At 39.3% G+C, this 26,314-nt stretch overlaps 1 protein-coding gene across 8 annotated transcripts in view; it reads left to right on the forward strand.

The window, feature by feature from the left end:
- Positions 1–17,657, forward strand: part of LOC124289567 (cytochrome P450 CYP12A2-like) — a 30,957-nt gene extending 13,300 nt beyond the window's left edge. For 3 of the 8 annotated variants that reach the window (XM_046726131.1, XM_046726129.1, XM_046726132.1), the window contains exons 8-10: positions 2,631–2,712; positions 15,985–16,200; positions 16,431–17,657. In XM_046726131.1, the coding sequence (XP_046582087.1) occupies positions 2,631–2,712; positions 15,985–16,200; positions 16,431–16,544 (412 nt within the window). In that variant the 3' untranslated portion in view covers positions 16,545–17,657. Of the gene's footprint in view, positions 1–2,630; positions 2,713–3,204; positions 3,421–3,722; positions 4,549–8,030; positions 8,202–8,290; positions 8,438–8,730; positions 8,941–9,487; positions 9,711–11,024; positions 11,207–13,076; positions 13,279–14,111; positions 14,287–14,589; positions 14,760–14,936; positions 15,019–15,984; positions 16,201–16,430 lie in introns of those variants that run through there. The other 5 variants (XM_046726128.1, XM_046726126.1, XM_046726125.1 and 2 more) reach the window with 5 other exon arrangements.
- The last annotated feature ends 8,657 nt before the right edge of the window (positions 17,658–26,314 follow it).

Below are 26,314 nucleotides of genomic sequence, written 5' to 3' on the forward strand. Positions count from 1 at the left end.
CATATATATTATTGTTGAATTGAAAAGTATTGCACGAAAATGCGATTTGCATCTTTCGATCTCCGGAAGCCTTTCTGCTGCACAAGACACCGGAATCATTTGTTAATGTGTATAATTTAAATCCAGAATGTCAAGCTGGATTCCGCTCAGGCTATTCAACTGTTGATCATGTTTTTACCTTACAGGCTTTAATTCAAAAATACTTTTCCAAGTCTAAGGGTCGATTGTATTGTTTATATGTTGTTCATAAAGCATTTGATTGTGTAAATAGAGATCTAATGTGGTATGGTCTTTCTCAAAACATATTCGTGGTAAAATGCTCTCAATAGTGCGTTATATGTACATAAAATCAATTTCAGCTGTACAATTGAAGCATTTCATAATATTTCAAGTCCTTGAGTGGTGTACGACAAGGATGAATACGCAGTCCATTATTATTCAGTACGTTTGTAAAACAACTCGAAGAGGATCTTACATCGTCTGACGAAAGAGATATATTTGTTGGAGCAGAATTTTTAGAGCCCTTTTCATTATTCTATGCTGATGATTTGTTTAGTTTCTGACACAGTTATAGGTTTACAAAGAAACATTAATATTTTATCCAGATTTTGCACAAAATGGGTCTTAAAGGTTAATTTTACAAAAACAGAGATAATTGTTTTTTGCAACGGAGGTATATTGAAGAAGACCGAAGTGGATGTTTTAACCATGTAAAGTTGAAAACTACAAGCTATTACAGCTATTTGGGTATTTTATTTTCCAGTAGACTATCTTGGTTAAAAGAAGTCCAGACTCTCGTTCAGAAAGCAAATAAAGCCGGGGTTTTTCATTTAAACAGCTTCATCATAAATGAAAAATCTTTCCCCCACTGTCTTATTTCAAATGTTTGATACACAAATTAAGCCTATCTTATTATATTGCTCAGAAATATGGGGTTTTCAAGAGTGGCTAATTCTAGAAAGATTTCACATGACGTAAAATACTGTTAATATGTTCTTGGTGTTGGTATTACCACAACAAATGCAGCTGTTTTATATGAATGCGGTCCTCATCATGTATGTTGTGATTCTATAATAAGATGTGTTATGTACTAGTGTAAATTATTAATTATGGAAGAGACTAGATATCCAAAACAAATCCATATTATGTTAAACAATGAACAATATTAACCGCAAGTCATTGGTAACTAAAGTGAGGAAATTAATTGATACTTATGGTTTCAGCTATTCGTGGGATTTTCAAAATATTGTTAACACTGATTTATTTTTTATACAGTTTTCTCATTGAGTTAAAGATTGTAACATCCAATGTATATTTTCTATGTTAAGTAAACATTCTAATTTAGAGTTCTTTTCATGTGTCAAAAATGCGTTTAATCTGGATTCATACTTGTCAACATTATATAACAAAGATTTAAGGAGATTTTTATCACTTTTAAGAATCGGTGAATTTAATATTATGAAGAATACAGGTAGGAGAAATAATATCCCAAGAGAATTAAGATTTTGTCCATTTTGTAAGAACGTTTTAGAAGATGAGGTTCATTTAATGTTTATTTGCCCACAATATAATGATTTAAGAACAGGATATATGTTAAAATTGACTGTAAAGAAACTTCGCCTTCTTCAAAATGAAAAGAGCAATTATTTATATATGTATGCAAAATATATTAAGGAAGCGTTTATGCGACGTAGCGCATTGTTATTGTTAATATATAAAAATATGTTCTAGTCATACGGCACATCATTCCTTTTCTATTGTAATATACATTGTACATGGGCATTTAGGCCTTTCTCCTGAATAAAGTCATATATGTTACAGGGAAAGTGTGAAACCAGGGATTTCACGTAATCCCTAAAAGATTCAGTGATTTCGTGAAATCATTGTAACCCCCAGGGATTTTATGTATTCCCTAAAATTTTAAAGGATTTCATGAAATTACTGATTTTCATTGTGTTCCATTACACACATTCCGTGTTAGGATATCAGTGAATGTGTAAAATTATGTTTGTAGCTTAAAACTTTACTGTTGAAGTTCATTGGGTGTTGATATAAGGTTATCAACATTGTGTATCAATATCCCTTTTGTAGTTTCAAAAGTTACAGAGGTTGTTGTTAACGATTTCGCTTAGAATCGAAACTGAAAGAATTTGCTGTTACTGTAAAGATTTTATTGAAGATAAGTGTCGTGTTTTATTGCATTGTCCTTTGTATGCTGATGAGAGATTGCAACTTTTATCTAAATGTACAAGTCTTTTAGATGTTTGGGTTTTTTAAATCTGGGTATATTGAAAAAGTTAATTGATATTTCTAGCTTGTCCATGTGTATTGTTTTTATTCGCCAAAACCTGCCTTAATATTCTTAAAAAGCGTACTGCAAATTTGTATATATCTTCTTAATGTAACTTGTACCCTTTTTATTGCATTTTTAATATTCATATATTATACTCTGTATATTGTGGCACAAGTGTCTCTCATAATTCTGTCCGGAATGGCTCAACATTTTACTGTGAAATAGCATTTAAAAATTTATATATATATCATTTTCAGGAATTATATCACGATTTAAATGGCCACAAATACTTGTTCAGCATCAGAGATCAATACTGAGTTTCTTTGTTTTCAAACAGGGTTCTCTTCCCTGTTACATTCGGTTCTATTAGAGAGCTTCCAGAGGATATCGTACTTGATGGTTACTTGGTGCCAAAAGGGGTTAGTATCTTGGTTAATTTTGTACTATTTTGGTTTTGTTTTGATTTTTTCTTTTTTGTTTGTTCGTGTTGTTTTGTTGGGGTTTTTTATTTGTTTTCTTTGTTTGTTTTCTGTTTGTTTTTGTTGTGGGTGGTTTCTTTTTCTTTGTTTGTTTGGGGGTTTTTTTGGGGGGAGCATGTGGGTGCATTTATTTTAGCATGAACCACTTTGTAACAAACTACGTTTAAAAGGCTGCCAGAACCCCATGTGGGAGACATGAACGTAAGCTTCTTTAAAGATGTGACTGACTGCATTTTCCTGGAGCATGGTAGGTACAAAGCATTAAGTTTGAACATATATCGATGAAGACTGGTATGTTACTTTTTTAACATCTTCAGAAGGTTATAACGTGGTAATCTATTTCCTCCAGCTTTGAGAACATACACGAAATGAACACGAGTAAGATGTGAACATGTGTGTAGGCAATGGCTGTGGCCTCATATATTGTTTCAGACCAATTGCTTCATGAACAACCGCCGTCTTCTCCTCAATAGCGAGTATTTCGAGAACCCCAAACAGTTTCTGCCAGAGCGGTGGCTGAGAGATGACTCCAGTCTGAAAAGGGAAAAGGAATATCCAGCTTTTGCCCTCTTGCCCTTCGGGTTTGGTCTCCGGAACTGCCTGGGAAGACGCTTTGCTGAACAAGAGCTCTGGCTTGGTGTCACAAAAGTAGCTATGGTTTTTGTTCTATTTGCTCCTCACGCCAACTGTGGTTGTTGATAAATATAAGATGTCATTGTACCGAGACCATGCATCAATGGCTATGCTCTTACTTGACTGGTCCATGCTCCACAAGCTACCTCTCCCCCATGAAATACCTCGCTATGGACTATATAAATGACATTTCTTCTGAAAACTTCAGAGATGCCTTTTTCGTCCTTTGTGCATGAATTAACTTCTCAAATATATGCATGATATTAATGAAAACATCATTCTTGATCCAAACAATTCGAGCAATCTTTCTCTTTCAGATTATCCAGAACTTCCACGTTTCAGTACCTATGGATGGGGACTATGAGATGATGTACACAACATTTGGACAAATCAAGAAGCCCATTGATTTCACTTTCACCCCGCGATAATTCTCAGACCTTGTGCCTGTGTTCCGAAGATGCTGTTATTGAAACTACCTTTCTGCGGATATATATTTACAATACAAGAATAGTATTGTAAGGAATAGTATTATAAGCGGTTATAAACCTAGCTTGAACATCACTGTGATTACAACGTTAATCACACACACTACACATTATTTTATCAAGAATGGTATCTTCGAGTGATCAGCTGTAACATATCTTTTAATGCTATATTCCTGATCCATTTGTTCACTAATTGGCTTTTATCCAAAGACATTTTCAGAGACTTCATATTTTCTATGTGTATACCAATTTACGAACAATATGTGTTTGGATGAAGTCGTATAATAAACTTGTTTGTACTAACAGCTGGTTCCTCAATTCCAAATCAAATCGTGCTTTTGCTTAGGCATTATACTACTGATGCTCAGATCCAAAGAACCAATGGTGAGAAATGGTCACAAACGCTTCTACCAGTTTGGTGTAGCTGTTTATTATTATTTGTGTGTGTGTGTGTGTGTGTGTGTGGGGGCAACTGGGGGTCTTATTTTAGTGTTTTTATTTGTTTATTCGTGTAATGTTTTTTTCCTATTTACTATTCCTTTTTATAGGGAATGGGGCGTGTGGTATTTCATTCTATGCTTATTTCAGCGCAAAAATGGTTCTAGCTTTAATTTTGGATATATATTTCATGCCGTATTGAAAAAAGAATTTTCCCAAATAACAATGTACGAAATATCCATTTCTAGTTTGAATCATTTTAGCTGTCATCTAAGGCTTGCAGTTTGCGTACATTCTTTTACCCGTCGGTTCATGTTCAGAATGGTCATGTGTTGTGTTGATGATCGACACAATAGGTATTCCAATCTCCCAACACCTGGTGTTATTACTACTTGCCTGTAGACAGTTCAAACAATTTCACTACCGGTTTGCCATTTAGGCCATGTTTGGCCTATTTCCTCGGACAACTGCAATTGTTCTCTTGTGTTGACGTTGTATCCTTAGCCCCAAGTGTTTATCAAAATGACATTTAGCTATCCTATCCTATCCTATAAAGAATGGAGTAAACGTTTTACGGAAGCTATATATATATATTATTATATTTTGTATTACTATATATATATTGTATTACTGATACAAACATGCGTTATAATTCTAAATACAGAGATTCTGTAGTGAGATTGTTGTTTAGTCAGCGTTCTACGTATGGACGTTATACATATTTTGTTTTACTGTCACTATTGTCTTTACATTAAAAAATGTGCTGAAATAAACATATAAAAATGTTAGTGGAATTCGGTTCACTTTCTACCACAGACGCTCCATGAATCATTTGTCTGTCAAGTGCATTTGTATACTTGATTTACATCTGCGCGAAGATGTAAGGTTTCCAGATATGTAGAGACCGAAAGGCTCGTTAGTCGTTATCGCTGATATACTACTCAAAACAAGTTAAAGCACGGAAGGATGCGTGTGGCAATGCCCATCAGCCATGTTAAAGTGAGTGAGTGAGTGAGTGAGTATGGCCTTACACCGCTTTTAGCAATATTCCAGCAATAACACGGCGGGGGACACCAGAAATGGGCTTCACACATTGTACCCATGTGGGGAATCAAACTCGGGCCTTCGGCGTGAGGTGCCAACGCTTCAACCACTGGGCTACCCCACCGCCCCAGCCATGTTAAATTAACTTCAACCATACCCTGTCATTTAACCACTTATGATCCGTGATGATCCCGATCAGAATGAGGCTTCAGCAACCCATGCTTGTAAGAGGCGACCAAGAGGAGTTCGGTCAATTTAATCTTACATCACCCGTTAAGGTCACAGCATCGATCAGAAATACTTAACACAGTGGCGCTGAACCTGGCTCCATCGCATAATCGTTCACGTCAACGTCTGCAACACATAGACGTGCACTACATCGTGTTCCCGCACATGCAAGCTCCTGTTAGAAAGGTTGCACGATGACGCACGTATGATTTCATCAAGGATAACGATATGTTTAACGCTTTTGTATTTCCACTTCCAGAACATCTTGAAAATGCGTTTAATCTGTACACTCTCGGAATACACGTTGCTTCCATCTACACTTATTCTGGCATTTTGTTTCGCTGCTAGAGACACCGTGGCAACCTGTAACACCTACAAGAAGGAAGGGGCATAATAAACATGTTGCATTACTTCAGTGAGAGAGTGACTGAGTTCAGTTTTACGCCGCTTTTTGCAATATTCCGACAATAGCACGGCGGGGGACACCAGAAATGGGCTTCATGCATTGTATCCATGTGGGGAATCGAACCCGGCCTTTTGGTGCGACGGGCGAACGCTTTAATAACTACTGTGCTGGCCCATTATTTCAGATTTAACTCAGTAGACGTCGTCCGTGGAGAGGCGTGGGGGTCGCCAAGTGGTTACAGCGTTCGATCGTAAGACCCATGCTCGATTCCATACGGTAGAATTAGTTAACCAATTTCTCGTGTTCTCCACCGTGACATGGCTAGGATGTTGCTAGAAACTGCACTCAACTGCACTCACTCTTCCGAAGAAAATACCAATTCATTTGTGTATTATCATCCCATACTCAATAGCAAATGTCCGAGTAACGAATTCCTTAGCCTTTAGATTTTTTTGGTGGTTTTTGTGAGAATTCCACTGAATCTTTATCGTCCGTTTTTCTTGTCTTTCTGCCGCGGTATGGGAAATCGTTTCGACATGACTTATCGCAGACGAACGCTGTCCGATTGTCGAAGGGACATAACTCTTGTAGGCCTAACAACAATGTTTTAAGGGACTTCATATTTCAAATAATATCACTGTTTGAGATGTATCTTTAGGCCCAGTCTATTTCCACTTCACAGATACGAAAACTGGCATATTCTGAAAAAATGCTATAAAAACATGTCGTGATAATAATAGTTGAATTCTCCAAGTCAGTTGGTTTTCCATGTCAAAGGTGATAAACCGTCATGTTCGTCCATACCCCGTCCGTTGTAACAGGGTAAGATGGAATCACACAACCACGTGAAACTTTAGGATACGGTTTCATTAGACTAACACTCAGTCCCTGTTTTATATTTCTACATATTATCTGTCAAGCTCAAGCAGTTTGGTTTTGCTATGTTCCAGTCTCACGATCCCCATTTTGTTTGACCTTTTAACTTGTTACCCTAAAAACCTCGCAAAATCTACAATAAATGCATCAAAAACTCCAGGAAACAAAATATGCAAGAAATATTTTGTGTGTTTGAGATTAGTAGACGTCCCTAGAATCACACTTAGATATTAAAGTACATAAAAAAGCAATTTGAAATTTCAATCGCTTGTTAAATTGACTCCCCGCTTCATGTTGACTGAAAGAGCATGTTTTGGAGAGACTTCCCATGTCCCTTTCAGATGACGTTATCATAAGGGCATAGCTTATTCTAATGTTTTCCCTTATGCATACATGGTGCCAAGGGTTCAAACTAAATACTGAATGGTCACATAAGTGTCAGCTCACAATATATTGTAAACAGTGCCAGCTTGAATATCTGAACACAATGTTTTGAAAGATTAAAATGGGGTGTCCTTAAAAAATATCCACCGACTAAATATAAATCAGGCAATCCAAATGTTTGACTTGATCATGACGGGAAGTCATCCAATACTATACTGAACATATTTTATTATCTGAGGGCATACCATTATCCAAGAGGTACCAAAAGAGAAATGGTTTTTCATTTTCTGCAATTTTGTTAGAAATATTATACCCCAATGTCTTGTGATGACAAATATCTGGTTAACCACATTACCCACACATGTGAAATGTTGGATATGGCTTTGCTAACGATTCCTTCAAAATAAAATGGAAGCTTTTCAAACATTGGACATCGAGAATATAATTAGGCTACGTACTTTTTGATCGACCCTCGTATTTATTCAATTACAATTTAGGATATTTTTTTTTAAGATTTTTCATTTCGTCTAACGTTTTGTTTCGTAATGCCCATATCACCTCATCGTTATAACGGTGTTGCTTTATTATTTGTGCCTAACCCTTAAAAGTTCAAAATAATGAAAAAACATATCATGAGAAGTTTGAAATTATCAAAACAACTAGAAAATAATCATACAACCAAAGAAAAACATGAATGTGTAGTTTCTGAATGAGCTCTCTCTCACTCACTCACTCACTCACTCACTCGCGTCTGAGGTCAGGTGACCCGAATGAAAGCAAGCCTGAAAACGTATATCCTCTTCGCAGGAAAGATCGCGTAATCATTGTCATATCCGATTGACTTGTGTAGCCACTAGCTTATGACCACAAGGGCAGTCTAGACAGAAGTGGTCAGCTGACAGAAATACTGATAGATTCAACGCTGCAACAGGCAGGTATTTTAGCTCTCGGTAACTGTAGCTGACACGATTCGTGTACCCAGTAACGATATTGTATAGATCGGAGCCTGTTCTAGTGCGTGACGAGGCGGTATGAGGTTCCCGTGTGACTGGGAGAAGGCTGCTGTGTGTTGACCTAGATTTCTCGACGAGCCTCGCTCGTAATGGAGTTTACCGGAACAGCCTTGGAGAAATGACAAGTGAATAGCTTGACTGAAGTAAAGGGACGCTATGTAATGTTATTATTTTCAATTTCTATTTTAAACTGACGTGCGTGTGTGTGGTGTTATTTTGTATTTGTTCTCTCTCTCTCTCTCTCTCTCTCTCTCTCTCTCTCTCTCTCTCTCTCTCTCTCTCTCTCTCTCTCTCTCTCTCTCTCTCTCTCTCTCTCTCTCTCTCTCTCTCTCTCTCTCTCTCTCTCTCTCTCTCTCTCTCTCTCTCTCTCTCTCTCTCTCGTTCCCCTCAGCCTGTTGCCTCTCTGTGAAACTATGCTCTTTTCAGGTACCATTTGTTTCTTTGTGTTTAGTTCTGGACATGTTCAAGTCCCGCCTTACACCGCTGTCCGCTGTGAAGAGAACACAACAATTTTTGATGACACAAAAGACACGTCTGAAAGCAATTGCCGCCAGTGCCAAGGTCGATGAAACCGACGTCAAACCATTCAAAGCTGTGCCGGGTCCGAGGGGTATATACGCCGTGCCAATGTTGGGAGCAGCATTACACATGAAGCCCTTCTGTAAGTCTATTGAACATATACACGTATGGTAGAACAGATATATCGCTTCAGGTTACTTCTTTTAGAATATCTTTGGGACATGGTGGTTTGCACGTAACTTCTTGTAAAAAATTATTGTCGTTGAATGGATTCACATGTAATCATAAATATGTTGTATATTATCATTATTGTTTTATTTTCGTCATATCAGTGAAAAGGATTATGTCATTCGGCCCATCCTGATGAACCTTATAATGATATCCGGGGCGGTGGTTAAAGTGTTCGCTCATCACGCCGAAGTCCCCGGTTCGATTCCCCAAATGGGTACAATGTGTGAAGACCATTTCTGGTGTCCCACGCCGTGATATAGCTGGAATACTGCTAAAAGCGGCGTAAAGCTACACTCACTCACTCACAATAATAATATCAGAATTTAGTGACTATTTTCAGAAATATCATGCACATATTGCAACGTGATTAAAGTACAAATAATTTCTGTTTTGCTTTTCAAATATGATTTGAAAGAACTTTCCGTCAATACAACTGGAATTATACACACACGTTTCAGCGAAATACACCACCAACACATTTCATCTGTTTCTGGATTCTATGCACGAGAAGTATGGGAGGTCTTTCTCTATGCAACTGTTGGGGCAGTGTTTCGTGACGGAAGACCCCGGCGCTATAGAAACCATCTACAGAAATGAGGGAAAGTATCCAAGAAGGGCAACTTTGAACCTCTTCGAGTGCTACGCCGAAAATAATGACAAAGAACGAGGAATGGCAGTTGTGTGAGTACCATTAGTTTCTAACTTTATCTTCTCCTTATTAATGAAGAAGGTTAAATTATTTTATAGATTCTGAACTGGGCTGTAGACCTTTTTTCACGGGGAGATGGGATACCCTAGAGGCTGAAACGTTGTCTCTTCACTACTATGACTCGGGTACTGATACCTTTCGAATGATATCATGGTAGTTAGGTGTCAGTAAGAAACCTATTACCTTTGCTGGAATAATATATTTCCGATCTTGTCATCCCCAAATTAGCCAACGATTACGACTGTCAACAGCTATGACATCCAAGAGTGGTAGTGCACATGATCCCGTCTAGTGAAGTCATACTTGGTGGTCGCACAATTTGGAACCAGAACTAGTTCTTGAATTGTCGGCGGAAATCTGGTACCGGAAGTAGCGCCTCGGCGAGACCCACATGCCTTATGGTTGGAACATTGCTGAAACCGGCTTACAACAACACTCATTCACTGATGATGGACAAGGTTCTAATAATCCAACCTGAAACTTTGTATCAAGACAGCATAACGTCATCCACAAAAGCATTTGATCCATAAAGATCAGAGTTAGAATTGATCTTCAGTAACACATCCTTGTCGTAAGAGACAACTAACGGGATTGGGTGGTCAGGCTCGCTGACTTGGTTGACATATGCCATCGTATCCCAATTTTCGTAGATCGACGCTCATGCTGTTGATCACCGGGTTGTCTGGTCAAGACGCCATTATATACAGACCGCCGCCACATGGCTGGATAATTGCTGAATGTGGCGTTAAACAACAAATAACCAACAAACAAACAAAAGTATCTCGCCTTTATCGGTACTCGTCCACTTCTAACATGCCAAACGAATCATCTCTTTATCAGATTGAATAGTGTTAGGAGCATGTCCGTCAGTATTTTGTTTGATACTGCCACGGGGCTAGACAACAAGGTAAAAGTTTTATCATAAACAAAAGGTCAATGTATCCAATAAGAGCATTGCGTACAACCACCATCAGCTTGTGTGATGGCGTAAATCCTACTAGGCTACCGTGCAAAATATGGAGGCTCTGTCCCCATGATCCACAACAATGTGGTCTAGTTGTGGTGGGGTACAACCCATGCTTTAAACCGTTGTAAATTGTATTGATATGATAGCATGTGCATGACAATTTTTCTATGTATTTAACTGTGAAGTCTATTTTATACGAGTAGGTTTTGTTTTCATTCAGATGTTGATATTTGGGGCAGAACTGGCTCATTGTTACTGATTGGCCGGTGGTCACTGCCGAATGGCCAGAGGGTATTAAACATCTGCTATCTTGATGTAGGAACGGTCCAGAATGGCATCGTCTTCGCTCGGCCACACAGGCGTTCATGTTGAAAAAAACGTCAGCTTCTGTATACATTGATGAACAAGTAGACGTTGCAAACGACCTCATCACCCGGATGTCTGCAACGTCATACACACCAGAGGAATTCAGAGATGAGCTCTTCAAATACGCAACAGAAAGTAGGTTTCATACATTTACGTGTACATTACATTGGGGATTTCATTATCTGAGTTTAGCTCAATTAGTAAAATCACTGTTATCTTTATCATATTCTACCCACCAAAAGTTTAGTCTCACTAGTGTAAATGTTGCCACTTTTTCGATCAACTGTTCTAAACTAGATTTTGCAAAATCTTCAATACATTTTAAATTACTGTTTACACATGATTTGATGTATTGTAAAACAAAGGCGTAACGTTGAAACGATTATTGTCATTAGTTCAATAAATGATAAAACTCGTTGAAAATTGGCTAATTCTTAACAAACCTCTACACCGAAACAGCAATTTGTTGCATGATCCTCGTGCAATTCATCTGCACAAGGTTTGCAGTTGGTTCCCCCAAGTTCGTGGAGAAATTCATCTTCGAAAGTGAGTGCTTTAATCTGAGTCTGAACTTTTGATGGGTAGTATACATTTGTCTTGGTCCCTTAGCTCTGAATCCTAATTCATCTACTCAAAAAATATAAAACAGTATTTCAACGGAAAATATCTTTCGCTTCCCTTTTATAATGATTTGGTTTCATCTGGTCTCCGACAGCGTAAACAATGGTTTCATCTGGTCTCCGACAGCGTAAACAATACAGTCTTGACGCACGACTCAAGAGAGGTTTCACTTCTGAAAATTATTAGGAATCGTTGAGATTATCGGTGATATTCTTTCCGCCTCTTTATGCCAGTATTCAAACGCCCTTGACGACAGAGGCTATACACTAGGAATTACAAGCTCTGTGGCGATGACTGACTGACTGACTGACTGACTGAGTTTGGTTTTACGCCGCTTTTAGCAATATTCCAGCAACATCACGGCGGGGGACACCAGAAATGGGCTTCACACAATGTACTCATGTGGGGATTCGAACCCGGGTCTTCGGCGTGACGAGCCAACGCCTTAACCACTAGGCTACCCCACCGCCCCTGTGGCGATGAAGTAACACAACCAAGCTTAGTTTAATAAATGTAAGCGTCGTTTATGACATTTGTATGACAAATGCTAATAGAATATGCTCAATAGAAATATATATAATAGTTTATATAATGGTATAAGTATGTTTGATTTGTTTCTGATTGGTTAATGATACAGAGCATATTATTCAAATTTGTAAGTAAAGCGAATTCATCTAATAGTGGGTAAGCCTATTATTCATTTAAACGTTGTGTTTTCTCTTCATAGAGAAGTTCACATCCATTAATTCCTCAGTATCCTAATGGACACATGCAGTGGTCAACGTTTTCTCTTCATAGAGAAGTTCACATCCATTAATTCCTCAGTATCCTAATGGACACATGCAGTGGTCAACTCGACAGAGCAAATAGGTAGAGCTGTGGTGATATATCGTAGTATCGATAATCGTGATACTTTATCTGACGATAAATATATTATATATCGTACTTTTTTCGTATCATGATATGTATCGCTGACCTTAAAATTGTTAATTTTCACTAGAAATAAACGGTTATGTCAACATTTACACTGTTGCTATCAAAAAAATATTTTTTTAAAGAAAATATGCATCGAATCGAATCGCATCGTTCCAAGATATCGCGATACGTATCATGTCGTAAAATTTCTGTATCGTCACACCTCTCAAAATGTTCATATGAAAGAATTTAGCTTGCTCATTATAGTAACTACGGTATATAACAAAATGACGGACACCACTAACTGTTTTGTTGAGCACCGTCAGAGGTATAATATTTTAGTCACAATGACCACTGTATGAATTCTTGTCAATATTTTAACTACAGTTATAACAAACAATTGGTGGCCCCCTTATGTTCATAATAACTCTAGTTTACTGTATACTCACATATCATTTCACTGTTTAAGGTATTGGAGTTGTTGCTTTCAACAAACGACTTGGTTTCCTGGATCCCAAAGGATCAGCCGTGTCATCCGAAAACCAGGTCTATCTTCATGCAATCAAATCCTTCTTTGAATTGATGTTTAAGGATTTGGGACCTCCACTATACAAGCTCTTTCCTACGAAGCTGTACAAAGAGTTTTCGAAGGTTGCAAATGAAGCATACGGGTAGGACACTTAGTTCAAGATCAAGTAATTCAGTGAGTTAGTTTGGTTTTACGCCGCATTTAGCAATATTCCAGTAATAACACGCCGGGGGACACCAGAAATGGGCTTCACACATTGTACCCATGTGGGGAATCGAACCCGGGTCTTCGGCGTGACGAGCGAACGCTTCAACCACAAGGCTACCCCATTTCCCCACGTAATTCAGTAATGCCACAATGTATCAGATTTTTGCGCAAGGAAAGCAATATATGAAGAAGATACCAGGCACTTTCTCCTGAGTGAAGCGTTGATATAAGCAAGGCAAGCTGAATCTTAGATTCGAACACTTGTACGACCATTGGTTAATGATACGCTTCAGAAATGACACTGCCAATTGTCTCCCCAGACCACTCAGCTGCTCAGTAGTGTATAATAGACAAAACTAAATGTTTTGTTTGTTTGTTGTTTAACGTCGTACTCAGCAATATGCCAGCTATATGACGGCGGTCTGTAAATAATCCGACAAAGCAGTGATAAACATCATGAACAACAATGTATGCAGTTGGGATACGATGACATGTGTCAACCAAATCAGCGAGCCTGACCATCCGATCCCGTTACTACAGGCATGCATTGCTGAAGACAACATATAGGCTTTACTCATACCATTGTAAGTGCAACATTGTGAGAAGTAGTAAGCTTGAAAGGTAAAGAGTAAATGTTGAAGTTAATTTTTAAGGTCACAATGAAAATGTATCATCCCTGCACTGTCTGCATTGTAAACGTCACAGGTGGGCAAGGTTAAGTTTAACAACACAACACTGATTACCAGCTTTGATCACTTGTGATTACAGGTACGGTCGTGTTCAGATACGAGAACTTCTTGAAACTGTTGACCGTCAGATGAAAGACGGAACCTTTGACCCTGAAAAACCATACCTGATTCTGCAACTACTGGCGAGTCCCAAGACAACAGACAAGAGTGTGGATGCCATTCTGTTAGATCTGCTGACGGCAGGAACTGATTCGGTAAGCAGCGCATCAAGTTGGTTGGCTGGTTGATGTTTATAACGCAGCACCAGTGGTACAGCTATCTGGTGGTGGTCTGCACATAATCGAATCTGTATCATAGAGATTGACATGACCATTGATCTACACAACTGGGATACGATGACATGTGTCAACCAAGCCAGCATGCCTCACCACCCAATCCTGGTAACTGCCTCTTACGAGCATGGGTTGCTGAAGACCAATTCTAACCCTCAATGTGTCCACAGAAGATCATTTCTTTACATATTGTACACCTATTTTCCAACCGTTGTTCCATTGCAGACTGCAAAAAATATGGAGATCCTGCTGCTTAGTCTGGCGTTAAACCAAGACAAACAACAGAAGTTGTACGAAGAAATTGTAAAAGTCATTGGCCACAAGGGACACGAGCTGACTGCTGAACACATTTCCAACATGCCTTACTTCCGCGCATGTATGAAGGAATCTTTCAGGTACTGCTTATAAGAATCAATATTATTAATGAACATCAACTCATTGAAATCATATAACATTGACGTGTACTTTTCATAATGTAAATGAAACGCTGAGGAAGACTATGGCCATTCTGCTGCTGCTGCTGCTGCTGCTGATGATGATGATGATGATGATGATGGGCATTTATTTTTCAGACTGCACTTTCCCGTCACATTTGGGAGCCTGAGAATTCTTCCAGAAGACGTTGTCGTTGATGGTTATCTCCTACCTAAAGGGGTGAAGTATATTTTTGGTCGTTTTTGTATATCAGAAAGAGATATTATAGTCAGAATGGAACAAGAAAAGGGACACGGTAATATTTTCAAATAAGAGCAAAAGGCCACCTTTGTAGAACCGTTGTACATAGTGTAGAAACATGCATACGTGGGTTCCTATCGAGGACAAAGGGGATCACCATGGCTTCCTATGGCCGTCTGTGATATCTGTCGGCGAAGTGGGGTGTTGATGATTTTAATGGGGTGTCACCCATTTTGTCCGGGGTGTTGTCAGCAATTTTGTACACATGTACTAACGAGGGTCAGCATTTTTGTACATAAATATTTTTTAAAACCATGCTTAAAAATTTGGGGAAGAAGGTTAATTGATGTTGTTCATGACATGCAGGGGAGTCACTTGGTACAGATATCTCAGGAGGTGTGTGGGTGTGGGTGGGGGGTGTCATTCACGTTATACATGCTTCTCCATAAAAATCATCATCACCCACGCACCCACCCACTCCCTAGCCATAAAGTGTGATCGGTCCCTAAGAGGCGACTAACGGGATCGGGTGGTAAGGCTCGCTGACTTGGTTGTCACATGTTATCGTTTTACAATTGCGTAGATCGATGCTCATGCTGTTGATCACTGGATTATCTGGTCCAGATTCGATTATTTACAGACCGCTGTCATATACCTGGAATATTGCTGAGTGCGGCGTTAAAAACAAATCTACCAACCAATCTGTCAATAAGCGCTTACCAATTACAGATGATGACCTACATGAATGGGGTGGGAGACGCGGACCGAGGACGTCCAGGAGGATGTCCGCATATCCCAGATAATTCCTTCAATGCTATAATGAACAAATAATGTAATAGCATTTATATTTACAAATCTGCAACATTTCTGTATTCTCTCGATCCTTGCAACTTCCGACTGGCTTGCAATGTTTTTATGCTGTATCTATGTTGATGTTTGTTTCAGACCTGTGCCTTCGCGAACAACCGCCGTCTTCTCCTCAATAGCGAGTATTTTGAGAACCCCAAACAGTTTCTGCCAGAGCGGTGGCTGAGAGATGACTCCACTCTCAAACGGGAAAAAGAATATCCAGCCTTTGCCTTCTTGCCCTTCGGGTTTGGTCTCCGGAACTGCCTGGGAAGACGCTTTGCTGAACAAGAGCTCTGGCTGGGTGTCACAAAAGTACGTCTTGTCTTACAAGCCCTCCCTTTAAATGCCACTGTCTTTGTATGGATATCATTAAACGATATCACGGATATCAACCTGTATTAGCATGTCCAACAATTTATGACTTAAAAAGCCACCAGTAATGTGTACATTACTCCTGATGCTTTCAAATAATGTAACCCCGATTGACATTTTTCTGCGGTTTATCTTCAATGAGTATTTTACATTGTAATCTCCCGTTTCAGATAATCCAGAACTTCGCTATTGAAGAACATGAGGAGGAAAACAACTTCGAGATGATTTACACCACATTTGGTCAAGTGAAGACACTACCTAAGTTTATTTTTACTCCAAGATAAAGGAGATAAATGTAGGGTTCCCGTCTCGTTTATCTTCATCACCATCTTCATCATTTAATACATGTCATTGCAGGGGTTTTCACTTTCATACAGAGGCTGTTCTCTAATCCTATGCTATCAATTTGTTGATAAGTGCGAAGGGGCGGTAGGGTAGTCAAGTGGTTAATGCGTTCGCTCATCACGCCGACAACTCCCCACATGGGTACAATGTGTGAAGCCCATTTCTGGTGTCCCCAGCTGTGATATTGCTGGAATATTGCCAAAAAGAGCGTAAAGCCACACTCAGTACTATGTGTGAAGCCCATTGGTGTCCCCAGCTGTGATATTGCTGGAATATTGCCAAAAAGAGCGTAAAGCCACACTCACTTTGTAACCTTGTCTACTATTTGTAATAAAGAATTACTGATAGACAAGCAAATCCGAGCTTCATTATAGATTAGATAGGTATAACTGTTAATGTATTCATGTACATTCTGTTTATGTGAATATGTGTCATGTATAAAACTGTACTTGAACTCTAGAAGAAGAGGACGGTCGAAGTGGTAGAGAATCACGGGACACGGGACAATGTGTCCCCAGTCCCGGTCCCACTCTTGGTGGACGCCTACCAGTGTCCCTCAATGAAGGATACATACTTCCACTGGGACTCACGTTCACTTATGTACGACCCAAACAACCCATAAGTAACATAGTAACGTTGTAATAACGTTTGTATGTTTTTGGTTAAATCCAATTGTATAATGTGAACTTCGTAATTTGCCCGTCACCACCCACCACTCAAACGTGTGCACAGAAAAAAAAGTTTTGTTCGTATTTTTTTGTAGAAAACTACTCGGATAATCTTTTAGACATAAATTACTTTAGAAAAATAAAAAAGAGGCAATAAATGTTACTCGTTTTACATTTTACATCTTATTCAACTTTAGCTGTATTAAATAAAGTTTTAATGTATTATTGTTACCCAATCCAATGCTACAACCATACTCTAGTTTAGTATATTGTATATGTTGTCGGTTTTGTCGATAATGTAACATATTTTGTCTTAAATTTACTTGTACATTTCCAGTGTGGCCAAAACATTTGCGGACGTCAATAAACTTGTAATTAAGCTTTTGCAATTGAATTCTCTAAATGTTGCACGTCATTTTGGAGGTCTTCCTGTGTTGCAAAACGTTACCCACCAGTTCACACGTACATCATTGACTGGAGCAATGGGTGACCAATTCCCCCGCAATTGTTCGCCGTTGCAGCCTTTATGGTTTCCTTGTTTGTTTCTTTCTTTCTTACTTTGTTGTTTAACGCGGTACTCGGCTATTTTCCAGCTATAGGGCCCGGACGTAGGTCACGGCACTTCGACAGACCGTAGTACTTCCGGTGACAAACAACGTTTCATACCTTTTCGAATGGTCCCATGGTTGTCAGTTGACAATAAGGAACCGATAATCCTTGCAGAAATGACATATTTCCGATCTGACCATCCCCAAATTAACCAGCTATCACGACTATCAACAGCTGTCATACAGCTAATCGAATCTGGTCCTGACAATTTTCGCAAGTAGGTTACGATGACATGTGTCAACCAAGTCAGCGAGCGTGACCACCCGATCCCGTTAGTCGCCTCTTTCAAGATTAACCCCTAACTGTTGAGGTTCGTGTCAACTTCAGGTACCAGAAACATGTTACTCAAGAGGTCCAATTACAACGACTGTATTTTTTAATAAGAATCCACCTACTACTCCTTAAAATGCAGCACAATATACTTGATCAAGGTGGCCGTCTCTTACGACAAGTATGGGGGGGTTGTTAAAAAGCAACGTTCAACCATACAGTGACAGGAAGAGTTTATGTTATATATATATATATATATATCTGATATCTGTCATAAAGGAATTAAAGACAGTACAAGATATCACGATTTAAGTCTTAGGGCTTACAGTACCTTCGCTAGACGCAAGCCAGATTTACATCATCCCTTCAGCATTGTATCTCATTGTACTGAGATTTAACCATTACTTCAAACAACAAATATACTATGGATGAAGAGAGAGAGAGAGAATGGGAGGTGGATGGATGATTGGAGGGTTGAGAGGCAGAGGCAGGAAGACAATTAAGAACCAATTCCCGCAACAATTTCAATCTCTTGTTTACTTACCACAACTAACAAAATGCTTGCTGAGATTGCAGCTACTGAAATATTATTTTCTTGTAGCGCTCGAGAACACTTTGCACCTTCAAATAGAGACAAACATTTTTTTCGGTAACTTCATCCAGTAAAAGATAAGATGGTGAGAGTTCCAAGTGTTTTTACAGCATTCTGCAACTTCTCCATCAGCGTTAAAACAGGGCACCCCACAACCAGCAGCTACAACTTCAGTGTAGTTTATATTCCTCGGCACCCATGTCTTCAAACACGATAGCGGCCTTGTTACTAACAGACAGTTATTTTGACAGTGTGGAGCTTTTCCGAAATGTAATTCTACACGAACGTGGTAAAAATAGGTTTGGCAATACAATCAACAAAACTGCCCGATAAAGCACAGAGTTAGTGTATGTTGTTCTTGGTTGTGGCAAGAGTATTCCACGTATGCTGTCTTTTCGGTCGGTTGTCAGATCGGTATGTTAAATGAACTGACATAAAGAGTCCATACCGAAACGTCCAGTTGTAAACAAGCTCTGGGTTATTATTTTGTTATGTCATTATGATGTGCAAAAGGTCACAAACTACGTGATTTTCTTAAATGTTCTCATCTGTTCATGGTTGAATTAAATTACAAGATACGTTATGTTGAGAAGAGAACCCCTTGTATAGATAGCACTTTGTGTTGTACAACTAATATCTAAACACATGTGTCATGTTCGATTTCTGTGCACAGAAGACTTTCTTTGCTCGCTGTATAATGTAGGGATGTTTCAAATGTGAATGTAATGAGCCCACATTACAACCTTGTTTTCTGCCAGGAAAAACTCTGTGATTTTATTTTGTTGTATATTATGATTCACGTTTATTTGAATTTCGCGATCGTTCTCAAATATATCAGTGAATACGGCGACAATGGAAAAACTACGTTGCCGTAGTTCACTGTGGAGAAACCCTTATACTGAGTTATAATTCACGAGTCGTGCTAACGATGATTCTAAGTGTCCTTGGTTTCGCCAAACTCGAACACTTTGGATTTTTCTCCCACCAGAAACTTGTTCAGTTACATAACTGAAATTGTCACTTACTTCTTTATTGCATCAAAAGAGAAGACTGATTTCGTTTTAGGTTAAGGTGTTCTTTGTCTGAGGCAATCATAGGTCATGACTGAGAAGTAAGTGATTTTGTGAATGAGTGAGTCGATCAGTGTGTGATGCTAAGAACTGACTTTTGCTCATTCTCCTTATGTTTGGACCCATAGCTGTGTACACAAAGTGAGTGGGAGGACGGAGGGGGCCGTTGTTGAGTGCGTCAGTGAGTGATTGAGGAAAGAGGTGACTATTGCTTCTCTGTTCATTCCCCAACGTTTGGATCCCCAGACAGCTACGCCACATATAAGCCACAAACCCCTTTCTAAGCTATAAGTGAGCTGGGCTATAATAGCGTTCAGTCCGACTGACTATGTATATGTGTTTATGAATCAGGGTAATATTAAACTAATATATTTTCCTCCTTCCACGTTGGGAGGACATGTTGGAAGACATGGTGGTATTCCAAGTTAAAGAAAAAATATTATATATAATATCTGCAAAAAGTATTACTTGTTGCAAATTAGTCAGTATAACGATGTTCAAGGACATGCTAATAATTATAAGGTAATTGTAGAACCTTGTGCTGCGCTGTTGATCTCACACAGCACCAGTTGACGCCTAGTTCTGAAGTGTCTTTATAGAGAGGCAGCATCCCTCTACAAATGTTTCAGGAATTTCGAAAAATAGCAGCGTGAACGCTTTTCCTTTCATTGGTGGAGAAAGGTGGGTTTCAGTAGTACCTGGTAAGCATAAAATCAGTCGACCCAACGCCGAATCCGTCTGTTGAAATCGTAGTCTATTTTTACACCCGGCCTTCAAAGCTGATGACGCAGAACCATAGACGTGAGCGCAGCGACTGTTTTAATTGAATCACCGTTAAACCGACATGTCAGCATTTACCAAGATTGCATCAGCAACTGTCTCTGCTGTAACTGTTTAAAGGAGATGGGCTAACAGAAGGTTTTCACTTAAATGACTGTATATGAGTTATTGGGCGACACGAGAACAGTGTTTAGATGTACAGCACAAGGAAACTACAAATAAACATAGCCCTAGTATGGTAGAACGAGGTATATCGGCCACTATCTTAAACATATATCGGAGCGGGTTCGTTGTCTTGCTGTCGGACAGATGTAGTTTACGAGAACCAATAATCATGAAATATGAAACATTTACTTCAAGTACGTTTCTATTTTTACATTTCAAAAACGTGATATACCACCTGTGGTAATTATTTTAAAGTCATTTGATGTAACTACTGTACTGTAAAATACAAGATTGCGTGTGTATCTCTGAGAAGATAGACCTTGTCAGAACACAACCATCGATCTTCCTTGCAGCCTCTTGTTCTGAGATCTGATATCTATCATACGTCTATATACCGCTGGCTGGAATGTCAAATGTCTGTTCATGTTTGATAACGGAACCTAAGACACCTATATTTTCTATACAGTAAAGTTTTTGCTTTGAGTTGAGCTTGGTAAACTGACCTGAATGTGGAATATTTCTTTCTAAATTTAATCGGCTTTGTCTTATGTGTCTTTGTATTGATACTTATGATCTGAACAGTCATTCGATGGTGACCCGTGAAGAACCGGGTTAGAATTAATCTTGAGTAGCCCATGCCTGTCGTAAGAGCCTGACCAACCGATCCGTTAGTCGCCTCTTACGACAAGCGCGGGTTACTTAAGATCAATTCTAACCCGGATCTTCACGGGTCCATCACCAATGAACATCACACACTGTACTCTTCATGGGAAGCTCTTCTGTTCTTCTGGTCGTTACTGCCATTAATATTAACATGTCTAAATATCGTGTGTCTGTTTCAAATACGCGTTTCGCTATCCGAGCAAACATAAAATGGACAATACGACATGAGTCGTCTTTCTCAGTCGAAAGATACCTCAGGGTGCATGGTTTCATCATACATCAAGCAGTGGAATAATGTTCAAAGTGGCTTCAAACCCACTGACTCACTCACTCCGACAGAATCGTAAATACTTTTACCAATAAGAAACAAGCACACAGAACGCATTAAAACGATGGGTGTCGTAAAGGCGATTTAGGGGACTCAGTGGTCAGGCTCGCTTATTTGAGTGATACATCTCGGTTGGTTGACCGATGCTTATGAAGTCAATGACTTGACCGCTTGGTCAAGGCTCGATACTTTACTTGGTATTATAGCTGGAGTATTGCTGAACAACAAACCCACAAAACAATAATACACGAGAACATGTGTAACTAATGATAAGTGAGTGAGTCAAGATTTATAGTCACAATATAACTAACAACAATCCAGAGAATGAGCAATCCTACTTAGAAACAATCATGTGTTTACAGGTTGAGCTGGAATTGAAGATAAAATCCCGTCTTACGTAATTAAATCTGAACCAAATACATTGACCAGTATCCCTGTAGGACTGACTGAGTTTGGTTTTACGACGCTTTTAGCAATATTCCAGCAATATCACGGCGGGGGAACACCAGAAATGGGCTTCACACATTGTACCCATGTGGGGATTCGACCCTGGGTCTTCGGCGTGTCGAGCCAACGCTTTAACCATTAGGCTACCCCACCGCCCCTATCCCTGTAGGAGGATACAGTAAATGACTAGTACCATTATTTCTCATCGTGAAGAGTTTCTATCTACCCAAGCAATAAATAAATACCTTTTTTGAAAAACAGACATTGCATTAAATAAATGAAACTCACCCACAAATTTGATACAACTTATCTAAACAAGGTCGTTGATCCCCTTGAGTATAGGGAAATATTTACAAGCATGTCAGACTAAGTGTGATATTTATCAGTGTTAGTGTCTAGCAGTCCCTCCATATCAGGGAGGGGTTAGATCTGTGGCAACGGATGGCCTGACAGGGTCTGCGATATAAATCAATGGTGCGACCCCGCAGTGAACCGCGCATCGTTTGACTGGCACACAAAGGGAAGTAACTCCTGCTACCTTTAGTCCGAGAGGACTGCGGACAGCATTGCTGCAATATCCGAGTCGAGTTGTGAAAAATAACTGTGGTTATAGTTTCAATTAAATACAAAATCAATTTGTTTGAAGTTTTGTTGAAGAAGGAGAAGTTGAGAAGGAAGCGAAGGAGGAAGAAGAACAAAGGAGACGTTTGTACGTTAACACCAACAGGAGAGCCATTCATTAATGTTCAAAAGAAGCAGATAGATTTATAAGCATTTGATGACACACTGGATGCATAGTTTAGACGGGTTATGATAACATGTCTGAAGAGGACATATCAAAAGAACATTTCTTGATCTTCTAGTGCGATATTATGTATGTCACGAATTTAATTGTTCCTTATTTATTATTTATAACAACCGAAATTAGTTACATAGTGTTTGCTTATTTATTTTGCTTGTTTGTTTATGTATTTATTGTTTAACGCCCCACTCTGGAATATACCAGCTATTTCAGGACGGTCGCGTCCACCCGGTCCCGTTAGACGGTGCTTAAAAGCACGGGTTTGTGAAGACCAATTCTTATCCGGATCTTACAAGCATTCGCAATAGAGGTTAGTACCTACCACGCTTTAGTATCTACCACTACGTCGTCTGTGTTATGTCTTTGTTAAACATCGGAATCGTGGAAATTAGAGCTCACGTCATGCATGCTTTTATCTGAAGAGTATTCGATCTATTCTGATATGCTCAAGAACCTGTGTGATGGATAAATCTGTGTGCTGGGAAGGAAAGGTGAGATTGGTCTTAAGATTGTAACATATTTTGCCGGCACCCTCCTATATCTCCCGGTGGGAAGTATGTCTCATCTGTGTTGTCGAGGACTGGTACACCTTGAACTACTCGTTTGCATGTACAGACTGTAAATACGAAACAACTATGTCATTCGCAGCTGCATCCATGCTTATGATGAACAGAGTTGCGTCCCCTTTTTCTTAGCTTCTTATGCTAATGTTCCGAAAGGGAATCTTCGAAAAGATCTTTCAAGTAGCATCGTTATTTCAACCTAAAACTGTCCCATCAGCCATAACCAAGTATTGGGTATAGACACCCCTATGGCGACAAGGGCAGCATTAATAACACCAGAAGGACATTCGTGTTTTATGTTCTGAACATTTTTTAATTTCCAAGACTATCGCAGAAATTCTAAAATGAGTTGGACTGCTTTTCAAATTCATTCTCTAGGCTGTTTCACTGCTTGATGGTAGGACGCCAGGTAAGGATCGAAAGGACAAGTGAGTTAGTTGCTGACGGTGTTACGTCTAATGCGGATCGAAGGGTCAATTTGTTTGACGTTGGCTGATGGTGTAACGTCAAATTAGGATCGAAGGGTTCACTTGTTTGACGTCAGATGATGATGTTCCGTCTAAGGGTGATATGAGAGTTAACTTGTTTGATGTTGGTTGATGGTTTTACTCCTAATGAGAATCGAAGGGTTAATATGAGTGACGATGGCTGATGGTTTAACGTCAAATTAGGATCGAAGGGTTCACTTGTTTGACGTCAGCTGATGATGTTCCGTCTAAGGGTGATATGAGAGTTAACTTGTTTGACGTTGGTTGATGGTGTTAGGTCTAGTGAGGATCAAAGGGCTAACTTGTTTGACGTTGGCTGATGAAGTTACATCCTATGAGGATCATACCTGTTTACTCTTATTCAGAATTGATCATCTAAAAGCTGAATATAGCTTAAAACAACTTGCACATGCGACCAGTTTCCTAAGAATATATATCGATTTCCGAGAATATACAAGTTAGTCTATACAGACGACCCGCTACCGTTGCAGCATTCGTTCTGGGCTTATCAGAGTATGCTAATATAGACACGTTTAAGCGTGGCCTCTACAAACAGCCTGTGTCATTTGTTTCCGCCTAGAAAGCAAACAAGAGCCTGTCCTTGGCCGCCATTGTGCCACGTTGCCATGACAACGTAATAATAACGTCATTCATCAAACTAGAGGGTCCACAATTCCTTTTATGGAGGAGTGTATTTACCTTCCGATGTGAAGTGCAATCCCCAGAGAACACGCAGTTTAATCTGCCCAGTCGATAGATAAATGTGCATTATCATATTGAAAGTGATAACTGATACATCTTATTTTTAAGGTTGTGACTTGCATTGTTGTCGACTTTAATATGATAAACTGTAGAGTCAATCCAACAGATTAACATGCAGGGAAGATAACTGTGAACAATTTGTTATCGTGTTTAATTGTACTCAGCGTTTGAAATAATCGCCGGCCCGGAGGCCCATCGCCGGTTGTTATTGTATTGGGCCGTCAGTTTCAAATATTTGCAGGCCCTTGTGGCCAACAGGAATTTGTCAACAGGAATTTGATGTCATTCCATATTTCCTGTGTTGTACTGGTTATAATGACAGAACTAAACAGTGTGAAACTGTGTACAGTGTAGTCTAATTTGTTTTTATTGGTTTGACTTTAACAAAATTGGCCTGCAGATTTCATTCAGGGCCTGTAGATTTTCAAGCCATCAAACCCTGATGGCCAACTGGCAAATGAAAGTATTGCAAACACTGGTTGTACTGGTTTCATTTAATGCATGTTGCCACTTTTCAATGCATGAACATTAAGTATATCAGACCTTTGTCAGAAGTTTGAGGGGCGGTGTCGAAACCTAGAAGTTAAACCGTTTGCTTGTTACGCTCCATTCCCATTGTGGATGGGTACAATGTGTGAAGCCCGTTTGTGGTGTCCCCTGCGGTGATAGTTACTCCTTTAAGTTGCATTTAGAAGTTGTAGTCAACATGAAGGGGGTTCTATGGATGTACAACTTCTTTAGTTATTTTGTAATTTATGCGACGTTTGGGTCTGGATGGTAACAACGTTGTTAAACCCGTGATTTTGCCCGAAATATTGCTAAAACGGCGAAAAACCATATTCAGTCACTCACTCATTCGGGACTGCGACTATGTTTAATGGCTTGGTTATATTAATGTTTTTAATGCTGATCAGTAAAATTAGAAGCACAGTGTTTTTCTACACTCGACCCTTTCAATTGTAATAACAAACATTATTTGTGAATCAAATGAAAATTCAGATTTTAACTCAGGTGTCTTTTGTCATCTACACATTTTCATTATAGGCTGAATGTACGTGCTCTTAGCCTTGCTCCAGAGGCTGTACTGAATGCTGAGCCCATAGATGTATAGTAATTCTTTCCTTTAAAAAGGCAAGTCTAGATATGCGGACAGTCTATAAAGGACCCCGGTCTCTTATTCATTTTGTTTTGTTTAAATTATCATTTGAACTATTTATGTTTACGTTAGAGACTTGTGCAAGTCTAGTACGTGCTGCTGCTTCTGCAACTACAACAGCTACAGCTACTGCGACTCGTATGGATACTACATCCAACCTTCGTACCATTAGTGTCAACCCTCAATGGCTCTATGTACGAATGTAGTATTGACATATACGCGTACCTTACAGATGCGCAGTGTGTTGCATATAGCTGACATGACGTGGATGTAACAGCTGACGAGTTGCAGCTGCAGATGTGATGAATGTCCACATTATGGACATCGAACATTGCTAGTCAGTAGT

This window comes from Haliotis rubra, unplaced genomic scaffold (genome assembly GCF_003918875.1).
Source record: "Haliotis rubra isolate DU_JTF1 unplaced genomic scaffold, ASM391887v1 Scf443, whole genome shotgun sequence".
Lineage (NCBI taxonomy): Eukaryota > Metazoa > Mollusca > Gastropoda > Lepetellida > Haliotidae > Haliotis > Haliotis rubra.